Raw genomic sequence first — 12,272 nt, 5'->3', positions numbered from 1 at the left:
AGGCACACCTATGCCGGCTCAGATCAATGAAGAATTATTGGTACTTTGAAAACATTTGGTTAACAGATAGATGAGTAATGTGGGAAGTCGTTTTGGCTGTACAAGTGGAGGTTTACTTGTAAATGTGCTTACTGGGAGCGCACTAAATGTGAAATTTATGTGTAGCTTTTTCAATGTGGTTTTGGGGCTTCGTATGATGGGAACTAATAAGGAGTATATTTCACAGTACTCCTTCAAGTTAAAGGGGTTCTTTTATCATGTCTCTTTATTGATTGTGTTGTGAGTTTTTCAAAACAAAAACAAAAATATTTTGCAAACTTCAAAGAAACCCAATAAGTGTCCAAACTACCTGGTAAGTGCATAGATTATAGTGAGATTCATTCTAAAAAGTTCAGGCTTGTAAACACAGACTGTATTGATAAAGCCCAGGGGCATGAAACATAGGTTTGCATATGATTTACATGTAAAATAAATATAGGTTAATACATTATATTGTGTCGTAGATCAATAAATCTAGGTTTATATACCGTACATCTTATTGTCTCAGAGATCAATATCTCTAGGTATATATACATCACATTGTCTCGGAGATGAATAAATCTAGGTATATATACATCGTATTGTCTCGTAGATAAATAAATCTAGGTATATATACATCGTTTTGTCTCGTAGATAAATAAATCTAGGTATATATACATCTTATTGTCTCGTAGATCAATAAATCTAGGTTTATATACATCTTATTGTCTCGTAGATCAATAAATCTAGGTATATATACATCTTATTGTCTCGTAGATCAATAAATCTAGGTATATATACATTGTATTGTCTCGGAGATAAATAAATGTACGTATATATATACATCGTATTGTCTCGGAGATCAATAAATCTAGGTATATATACATTGTATTGTCTCGTAGATCAATATCTGTGTATATATACATCATATTGTCTCGGAGATCAATAAATCTAGGTATATATACATTGTATTGTCTCGGAGATAAATAAATGTACGTATATATATACATCGTATTGTCTCGGAGATCAATAAATCTAGGTATATATACATCGTATTGTCTCGTAGATCAATATCTGTGTATATATACATCATATTGTCTCGGAGATCAATAAATCTAGGTATATATACATCGTATTGTCTCGGAGATTAAGTATAGGGAGGTCTAATGTCTATATAACATACAGAGGTTAAAGGTTACCAAGGTTAGTATGAGAGAGTTACTGTCTATATGTTTAGTGTTTGTGTATTTATGTGTAGGCTAGGCCTAACAACACTTATTAGTTTTCTAGTGTCAAGCACCTTTAGATGAATTGCCCAGTCTTATTTTCATTGAATTTCTTTGTTTTTTTAAGGAAAGAGCAATTTCTTGTTTTCAGAAGGATTTGTTCTTCCACATTACACAGACACTGTTCTTTATACATAAAGTGTTACACAAAATGTTTAGTGTGGGCGGAGTTGAGCATTAATTAAGTGCGATCTTTAGATTTGTTTATGTCTTGATAGAAATATTTGATTTGGTATATAAAATGATAATGAATGGTGTTGATCTGTCCTACCTAATATCACTGACATACAAGTATTTCTTCATTGTGATGTGTCCTCTTCTCATAAACCTCCTCGGCATCGTGATTCCTTGGTTTCATTAGAGTTATCTTTCTTGACTTCCTCCTTCCACTCAAAATTTCTACTAACTTTAAAAACATTTTGGCGTGTGATTCCATCCTGAATTCTGACTGGATTAATTAAACTAATTTGATTAAATAATGAATATTTATTGGATAATTTTTTGCCATGTGATAGGAAAGCTTTCATACTAAAACGAAAAACAAAAACAAAAAACAAGCAATAATTACAAATAGTAGCAGGCAAAGAGTTTTAATGTATGTGAGAGTTAGAGAAGTAATTGTAAGAGATGTTATTATAGAGGAGTAATTGTAAGATACGTTATTATAGAGGAGAAATTGTAAGAGATGTTATTATAGTGGAGTAATTGTAAGAGATGTTAGGATAGAGAAGTAATTGTAAGAGATGTTATTATAGAGAAGTAATTGTAAGAGATGTTATTATAGAGGAGTAATTATAAGAGATGTTATTATAGAGGAGTAATTGTAAGAGATGTTATTATAGAGTGGAGTAATTATAAGAGATGTTATTATAGAGGAGTAATTGTAAGAGATGTTATTATAGAGGAGTAATTGTAAGAGATGTTAGTATAGAGAAGTAATTGTAAGAGATGTTATTATAGAGGAGTAATTGTAAGAGATGTTATTATAGTGGAGTAATTGTAAGAGATGTTATTATAGAGGAGTAATTGTAAGAGATGTTATTATAGAGGAGTAATTGTTAGAGACGTTATTATAGAGAAGTAATTGTAAGAGATGTTATTATAGAGGAGTAATTGTAAGAGATGTTATTATAGAGGAGTAATTGTAAGAGACGTTATTATAGAGGAGTAATTGTAAGAGATGTTATTATAGAGGATTAATTGTTAGAGACGTTATTATAGAGGAGTAATTGTAAGAGATGTTATTATAGAGGATTAATTGTTAGAGACGTTATTATAGAGGAGTAATTGTAAGAGATGTTATTATAGTGGAGTAATTGTAAGAGATGTTATTATAGTGGAGTAATTGTAAGAGATGTTATTATAGTGGAGTAATTGTCATAGGAGTTATTTTTGAAGATTAATTGTAAGTTATTTTAGAGGAGAAATTGATTGTAGAGCTGCATGATTGGGCTGTTGCTGTATGTGCTTGTAGGATGAAGTCTTTAGAAGATGATGCCATGAAAGCGCAGGCTGTGATTGCCCGAGCAGAGGAGATGCACCATGAGCTCAAGTCTAGTGGAGGTAGGCCTACACTGCTGGCCAATGCATTGCTTCTTCACTTTTTAAGTTCATTCTTAGTATTGTTAGCCTGTGTGCATGAAATCTGATAAAAGAATCCCAGGAAATGTTTCCTTTAAACATAAAAGTTAATAGTAAAAATGAAATACATCGACACATGTATATTTATCTTATCGAGAATCTCGCATCAGAAGAATCATTTTGTGTGGCAGACTGCAGATTCAATCAATGCTTTTCACTGTTTTAGGGTGCTAGTAACATTTTCTATCAAAGCAATTCTCAGAAAAAAACACCATTCATACAAAATATTTCCTGACAAAAATATTGTCTCCAGACAAGCTGTTTGGTAATTTCTCATTTAATATCTGTAGAGTGTGTAAATCTTTGGGTATGGCTACTCAACACATTTTCTCTTTCAGATGCTGATAAAGCTGATGGTCCAATAAGTCATAATGGTGAACAGGTAAGTCAATATAATTGTCTGGAGCATGAAATCAGTCACCATGGCTACACAGTTGTCTAGTATACAATCAGTCTCCATTGTTACACAGCTGTCTGGGGTACATGGTTACACAGCTGTCTGAAGTATACAATCAGTCACTATGGCAACACAGCTGTCTGGGGTATACAATCGGTCGCCATGGTTACAAAGCTGTCTGGTATACAATCAGTCACCATGGTTACACAGCTGTCTGGGGTATACAATCAGTCACTATGGCAACACAGCTGTCTGGGGTACATGGTTACACAGCTGTCTGGAGTATACAATCAGTCACCATGGTTACACAGCTGTCTGGGGTATACAATCAGTCACTATGGCAACACAGCTGTCTGGGGTACATGGTTACACAGCTGTCTGGGGTATACAATCAGTCACCATGGTTACACAGCTGTCTGGGGTATACAATCAGTCACTATGGCAACACAGCTGTCTGGGGTACATGGTTACACAGCTGTCTGGGGTATACAATCGGTCGCTATGGTTACACAGCTGTCTGGTATACAATCACTCACCATGGTTACACAGCTGTCTGGTATACAATCGGTCACCATGGTTACACAGCTGTCTGAAGTATACAATCGGTCACCATGGTTACACAGCTGTCTGGTATACAATCAGTCACCATGGTTACACAGCTGTCTGGTATACAATTAGTCACCATGGTTACACAGCTGTCTGGTATACAATCAGTCACTATGGTTACACAGCTGTCTGGGGTTTACAATCAGTCACCATGGTTACACAGCTGTCTGGTATACAATCGGTCACCATTGTTACACAGCTGTCTGTGGTATACAATCGGTCGCCATGGTTGCACAGCTGTCTGGGGTATACGATCAGTCACCATGGTTACACAGCTGTCTGAGGTATACAATCGGTCACCATGGTTACACAGCTGTCTGGGGTATACGATCAGTCACCATGGTTACACAGCTGTCTGGGGTATACGATCAGTCACCATGGTTACACAGCTGTCTGTGGTATACAATCAGTCGCCATGGTTACACAGCTGTCTGGGGTATACAGTCAATCACCATGGTTTCACAGCTGTCTGGGGTATACAGTCAATCAACTTGGTTACACAGCTGTCTAGGGAATACGATCAGTCACCATGGTTACACAGCTGTCTGGGTTATAAGTCCATCACCATGGTTACACAGCTGTCTGGGTTATAAGTCCATCACCATGGTTACACAGCTGTCTGGGGTATACAATCAGTCGCCATGGTTACACAGCTGTCTGGGGTATAGAGTCCGTCACCATGGTTACACAGCTGTCTGGGGTATACAATCAGTCACCATGGTTACACAGCTGTCTGGGGTATAGTCAGTCACCATATCATTTTCTAGTCTTTATACATAGTTACATTGAAAATTTTCTGTTGAGTACAACTCATCATTTATATAATTGAAAACTAAAAGACTGCACTAGAGGTGTGAAGAGTTAAAAAGTCTGGGAGAGTATGCGATTTTCTTACAGCAGGACAATGAAAAGAGTTTATATTCTTCACAAGCATACAGCAGGTTTTCATTTTCTACATCATCATGTAACTTTTTCCATTGTCAGTGATAAAATGCATTGATGGGAAAATTGCATTTCTGTAAAATGTGACTTCTTACAGATCTTTGGAAATTTGGTTTTAATATTAATCATTTTCATATTTACACAGTCCCACAATATAGGGGACAAAGTTCTTACCCTGAGTCGAGTTGAGGGCGACAAAGCCGTGAGAGAATCTTCACGGTTATTGGATGAACGGGTCTGTCAAAAAACAATCGCTGTTCAAGATGAAGCTACCGGCAAAACATCCTTTCGTACAATTCAAGTTGTAGAGAAAATTATTGAACATGAGGTATCGTTTTGTATTTTCCTGTTCACCAGAAGTGAAGTATAGGTGATATTTTCACTTGTTATTCTTTCCTTTGCTTGTTACAATCCGTTGGGTCAAAGGTCACACAGTACCTCATTTTCCTGTTGTCTGTCCTTGCCTGTGAATATCTGCTGTAGTTTCTATGTTGCCAGTTTCTGTTGTCAATTTGTGTTGGGTACTCAGGATACACAAGGGTGTTATGTACTTTAATTTACATTACTATGTACCAAGTAACTCCAACCAAGTTCTTGTACCTTCAACATGGAAATATATTGTTTTATAATAATAGTGGATGATTTCACATCTAGTACAGGACAAGCTACTGTGGTGGTGTTTACCGGTATACTGTAGTTATGTAAATTACACTCTGTTAAGGCTTTTCCTTTTTTCTTCTCCAAAAAAAAAAAGATAAAAATTGTTTCCCTTTCCTTATGAGCTTGTTTTATTTCCTTGCCAAGTAATGGTTTCTCAATGGTTCCTTCCAAATTATCCCTTATCCATGTTAATAAATGACTATTAAAAAAATCTGAGTGGTAAGTTCAATATAAGTTGAAGGAATAAATATAAAAAAGAAAAACAAATTAATAAACAGAGTTGTCTGCCCCTTCTTTCATTTTCAAACACATGCATCACCAATGTTATTTATAGCACAAGGTATTCCCACTCACTAAACCATTATTTAGGCTATTTGTAGCACTAGGAATTCCCCTACAACTATCACGCTGTTTTTATATAACGAAGAATAACTGTTTGTCCAAATGTTTATCTTCAAAATAAATTTCTGTTCTCTAATTAATTAATGTATCAATAAAGGATTTGGAAGCCAGATAAGCTTTGGAGTATATATACATCTATAATGTGTCAAATTAAACATTTAAATTACATCATCAGGGCTTATTCTAAACCCATGTTTAAGGTCTCTTCCTGTAACGTTAATTAGATTGATGTGGAATGGGGCTATTTATGATTCTTTTCCTGTTTCTATTTTGTTCCGCAGAAAACTTTTGATATGAGCAGGAAACAAAACGCTGTGATGTTTCTCCGAAAAATGTCCTTTTCTTAATGTTGTAAAGCTGTTGAAGGGAATTGTTGCTTGTGGTGAAGATGTGATTATTGAATTTTTAAAGATTCAGTTTTGTGCCATAAGTTAACTTTTAATGATTTACTTATACACTGAATTATATTATCTTTAATTTTCATTTCAGTACATCTGTTTAAGTATGAAAAATGATTTTGCAAAAAAAGGCTGTTTGCATAGGAAGACAGTAAGATATATAACATTGAACTTCTTATAATATTACAATGAGATTTCCCCTGCGACTGAGGGGTGTATGAAAATAAGTCTTTAAAAGTATTCAAGGGGTCTAGATACTGGTTGAGCCTACTAATCCAACTAACATGTCCTTTCCCAGGTCGAGATCACACAAAAAAATATCATGGAGTTTAATCTTGAGGACTCTGCATCTGGCCGGCTAGGGGTCAGTGAGGGGTCATAGGGCAGGAGGTCATAGTTGAGATGCGGTACCAGAGAGGTCAGTATTTGATGGTTTCGGGGGTGGATTGGAGTCTGTCTGGTGTCTTGTTTCATCTGTTGTATACATTCCTTTTCATATCTCTATTCATCAATTTTATTTCTCCACAGCCAAATGTTTGTGTCGCCTGCAACGGATGTTTGAAAGGTGCACAAAGGCATTGCTTTTCTGATGACACTTCAACAATATTAAGGTTTTGTGTTTAGCTCTGTTTCTGACAAAGCTAGACCAACAAGACCTTAATTATAGATGTAGTCTGGGAAGTAGAGCATACTACACTAAAATATTTCATGGATTTCTGCATTTTTGGGGTAAAAGTCTAAAATTTCTAGACTTTGAAAAAAAACCAATGTTAAGGTTTTGTGTTTAGCTCTTGCATATAAGGCTGTTTGTGGCAAACTTTAAAAGCTAACGCAGTCAAAATTGGGTTAAAGGTGTATCGAGGGATTTAAAGCTGAATGTATTTCTACAATTTTTGTATTTTTGGGGTTAAAACCTCAAATTTCTGGACTTAGAAGGAAATCAGTGTTAAGGTTTTGAGTCCAAGTCTGTTTCTGACAAAGTTTAAAAGCTAGACCAACCAAATCTCTGTCATATATGTATCATAGGTAGCAGAGCCTACTACACCAAAAGCATTTAATGGATTTATGAAGTTTTACTTCAAGATACGACCTTCAATGTCATTTATTTCTTCCAATATATCCTTGAGTACCCATGTAAAAACTTATTGACAAAGCTGGACAGACGACATATACAATTACTCGTAATTCTTGTTTCAGATTCTTTTTTCAGAGCAAAAATAATTGGTGATGGCACAAGGTCGAATGAAAAAAAATTATACTATTATTACACAGCGACAGATGACAAAATATTACTCATGTACAGTAATGCTCACAAATTTTCTCACTATGACAAGTAAGATCTACTAAACCCTATGTAACTGAATAGCTAGAAGTCTCTCCCTCCCTTCTGTCTTTCTTATAATCGTGATGAAAATTACATCCAAAATACAATTCAGTAACATGAACTACTACTGCGTAAATTATCTAGAGAAAATCATAAAAAATACTCAAAACATTTAAAACATCAAAAGATCATTCTGAAGCAGTTTGATGGCACATAAAACAAAATCTGTACATTTAGGCCTATCATAGAGGTTAAATGTAGTTGTCCAGTTGACCTTTACCTGGATCTACCACAAGCTGAATTGGTCTGGTCGGGAACACTTTGTCATGGAACAAGAAACTGTATTGTATTAATGCTTTTATTACTTTGTATTGTTGTAGGTTCAGTAACAGTATCTGTATATGTAGATACTAACACCCCCAAAAGCAAAAGTGAGCAGCTCCCCGCCACATGTACCAGACACACCCATTCCTGAGCAGGAAGGTTGCAGGTTAACATGTGTGCTGTGAGGACCGTCCCGTGTGTTCAGCCAAGACTTGGAGGTGGAAGCCATAACCCGATGGCGTATGACGTCATCAAATCCTCACACTCATTCTTTATGATACCAGAGTTAATTTCACAGAAATACATCGCTTACATTATAGAAATCAATTGTTCTGGGATTCCTCGATGAAAGGTGGCAATAATTATGCAGAATGGAATTTCAATAATATTCCAAACCAAAGATGTCAATCTATCTTGATCAAATTTTTCTCAAATGATTTGTTTGATTAAGAAAATGTCCAAACCTACGTATGTTTATCATGTAGTGTCCAATTCCGACATCTGTTTAGGAGTCCTGAACAACTCTCCACTCTAGTCCAGGAGTGTATTATCAGGACAGGATTCAACACTTATCATCAGGTTCTGGAGAATCCGCGAGTGATATTGTGAGATATAACACTTCGGTATGCAGATTCTCAATGGTTTGGCCCTTCTGGATTCTGATCAACAGAACCGTTGGGTCATCCATGGGAGCTGGCTCACACTGTCAGATACCTATAGGTACCTCATACTGCGGAAAAGAGACATTCGTGCAATTTCTTACAATGTTTAAAAGGAGTGAAAATATTATATTGAACAGACCTTTTGTGTGGGGTCTGTCTGTACAGAGTTATAACATGTGATAATAATGGATGGTTGAACTAGTATTTTAAAGGGTTCTATCATCGTAATCTATTTTAACCATATATTATTAAATTGTAGATTAATTTTAAGTTATCAGCATGATATAATTTTTAACAATTATTTAGAGCTGTTGGTGTTTTAAGGTTAGAATGAATTTTAATTTAAACACAGTATAAGTTCAACCACCATTTTACTGAATTTGTAAATTATTTTATGTTATTATGTAATCTGATTTGTAATATAATTTATAAACATATCTACAATTTGGTGTTCATTTGAGCTGAGAGAAACATTTATCTCTTAAGGTTTTAAAATGTGGATGGGATGGCCGCCTCGTTTTATCAGAAAAATTGGACAGCAGAAAGCAGAATCATTTAAGGTCTTTCATGGTTTCAGGTTTTATATGCTTTAGAAGTATCATTATTATTTGATTTTTATTCCCAGTAAAATTTGCTAGTGTTTGCTTATCAGCTTATTTCTGAAAAGATCATTTTATTACCCATCCTCAAATTAGGGAACTCCTCTCATGGGCTTTGTGCAAGAGTAGAATCGTTTTATTATCATGGTTTTAATAGGAACAAAAATATTTTATTAGATTTTATTGATAATAATGTGTAGTGTTTGTATAAGTCTTTGGCAGGCCTTTTAGTATCAGTATTCAGCGATTATATCCTTTGTGCATCTTGTTTCAATATTTACTAATTTTTTATTGTTTAACCATTTATTTCAAAGCTGTTTATTACAAAATTTTCCCAAATGCCGTTATATTTCGTATTTATATTTTGTTTTATGTTTTTGACGTAGCTGTTTTTTTTCACTATGTCAGACCTGTCCTTGGACACAGAAACGGTGAGACAGACATTTAATCATCCAACAGTATAGACTTAATTCTTTTTGTTGGGCTGTGGTGTAGAAGTTAGTTCCCTTTATACGAGTGGGGCAAGAGTTAGTTCCCTTTACAGGAGTGGGGCAAGAGTTAGTTCCCTTTATCTGAGTGGGGCAAGGGTTCTCTTTGTAAATTGATGAACTCAAAAGTCAATTTTCTCAATTAGCCATTGAACGAGTTAGTTTCCCTTGTTAGATGTGTGACAAGAGTTTAATTCTCCGATTAGTTGTGGGAGGAGTAAGTTCCCTTTGTTAGCTGCGGAACAAGAGTTTGATAATAGTGATTAGTGTGGCACAAAAGTTGGTTCCCTTTGTTAGGGGCAGGACAAGAGATAGCTCCCTTTGTTAATGGTGGAACATGAATTAGTTCCCTTGGTTAATAAATACATTCAGATTCTTGCCACTTACTCAAAAAAAAAGAAGACTATCTTCACAAGAATTGACTCTTTTGTTTGAGTTCAACATTATATAATGTCAGCCTAAACTAAACATTTGTGATCTTGTGGGGGAAAAAATGCAAAGAAAAAGTATAAAAATGTGTTATCCACTTTGGTGTATATTTTAGTGACCCAGCACATTTGTGTGTTAATCTGGAATTTAAGACAAGCAGAGTTAATCTATAAATTGAGTGAAAACCTAAGTGTGAACTTTAGTTGCTAGTCAGAAAGTGTACTCCCAACCATAATCAAATAACTTCTACAGTGTAGAGTGGGCTCCCCTCAGTTTTTAGCAGGATTTAAGATTCTGTTGATCAGCCAGGGGTAGGAGCTTATTCTCTTTGTTTAGAAGGATATAACATTGTCTGTTAACTGTTGGTTGACGACTGGTGTAATTGTTTTTCCATTTGTAGTCTTTCTCCATGGCTTGTGATATGTAATTTTATTGTTTGAAGATATTTGTTTTGAAGAGATAGTATTGTGAGTTTGGTTATGATGAACAGCTAGAATACACATTAAACATATCTAACAAGGCATTTTCTTGGATACAGTTTCTAATTGTTTACAGCAATTGTTTTATGGTACTGGAATGATTTTAAGTTAAATGCACTATTAGTATCCACTCTCATCCCTCAGCTGTGAATAGACTAGTTGAGTTATGGGAGATGCTATCTTGTGTGTAGGGAGGATAGGTGTAGTATATACCATCATTGTAGATATACTAGAGGTGTTTTCCAATTGTGATTGGCACTTATTTACATGTATTATGTGATAGTCACAGATGTGGCAACAAGCCTCGAGTAAAAGCAGTACCTAATGTTGGAACATGTTATGTATTTAACAAATTAATTTTGGTGTTAGAAAGTTACAACTTTAGGCAAACAACAAAATATCTCCTTAGCATACCTGTCAACTGTCCAGTGGGTTACATCAGATATTTCAGCTCATTTAAAAATTATCGCTGTTTTCTCAAAATATTGAGAGACATGACCAGACATGAAATGGCTACCTTCTTATGTTTTTAATGATTTCAATTCAGTACCAAGAGAGATTTATTGTCATGCCACGAATATTCACCGTACTGTGATTGGAGTCCTCATGATATCAACTCATTACACCAACATACCACCAAGTAATAGTATTTAATAAAGGCAGCCTGTAGCACTGACTTATAAGTCTGTGCCAGTAGGTAGATTGCTCAATATTTCTCCTTTGGTTTGTCAAACACATAATTACATACAGAGTCAATGCCCATCACCAGAGAAAGACCATTCAAATGTTGACAGGTATGCTACGGAGATAAATATTTAAAATATTTTTATTGAAGTGTACAGATATCAATAGAAATCAGTGTGTATTAGTTAATGTTGAAAAGAGGTTTATTTCTGTTGATTATCAAACCTCTCATCCCTCTATAAATCACAGGAATGAACCAGTCCAGGTAAACCAGAGGGTAAATATATTGCCGCCCCTCTGTTACCTGGAATGGACTAGTCTGTGTAAAACAGGGGGTTTATATTACCACCCACTAAACTGCGGGTGATACCATTGCTACCCCTCTGATCCCTAGAATAAACCAGTCCATGTAAACCAGAGGGTAAAATTATTGTCGCCTCCCTGTGACATGGACCTGTTTATAATATGTAATTTGTGGGAGGCAGGGTTGAACAGGACTTTATTTAAATCATCCATACAGCCTCATTCCACTGTTGTAACTGTGCCAGATTTTAAGGATGGGATATTTCTAATAAATTAAAATTTCAGGAATATAAAGTCTTTGTGTTGTTTGTGGCTGTACAAATTTGTTTTAATACCTGAGTTATCTCCCTTTAAAGAGTAATTTGAAGTTTAATATATTTCAATCTTTTCTGAGCTTTATCAAATATGAATGTAAGTGTAATTGTGCATTATAAGTAGGTCAAGGTCTGAACATTCATAATCATAGTCTCCTTTGTCACCATACGGTAGCATACATCCTTTAGTGTGCATATCATCATACGGTAGCATACATCCTTAATTTGTAAGTCTGTTTGTCATCCTACGGTAGCATACATCCTTAATTTGTAAGTCTGTCATCCTACGGTAGCATACATCCTTAAGTCTGCATAT

At 35.2% G+C, this 12,272-nt stretch overlaps 1 protein-coding gene across 1 annotated transcript in view; it reads left to right on the top strand.

Annotated features, from left to right (window-relative positions):
* Nucleotides 1–11,932, top strand: part of LOC117316319 (protein scribble homolog) — a 150,845-nt gene extending 138,913 nt beyond the window's left edge. Inside the window, exons 44-47 of the mRNA XM_033870859.1 lie at nucleotides 2,779–2,867; nucleotides 3,284–3,327; nucleotides 6,649–6,768; nucleotides 8,055–11,932. Coding sequence (XP_033726750.1) covers nucleotides 2,779–2,867; nucleotides 3,284–3,327; nucleotides 6,649–6,732 — 217 coding nt within the window. The 3' untranslated portion in view covers nucleotides 6,733–6,768; nucleotides 8,055–11,932. The remainder of the gene's footprint in view (nucleotides 1–2,778; nucleotides 2,868–3,283; nucleotides 3,328–6,648; nucleotides 6,769–8,054) is intronic.
* Nucleotides 11,933–12,272: the final 340 nt, after the last annotated feature.

Source organism: Pecten maximus, chromosome 18 (assembly GCF_902652985.1).
Source record: "Pecten maximus chromosome 18, xPecMax1.1, whole genome shotgun sequence".
Classification (NCBI taxonomy): domain Eukaryota; kingdom Metazoa; phylum Mollusca; class Bivalvia; order Pectinida; family Pectinidae; genus Pecten; species Pecten maximus.
Note: the sequence above shows the minus strand (reverse complement) of the source record. Positions and strands in the feature narration are given on the sequence as shown.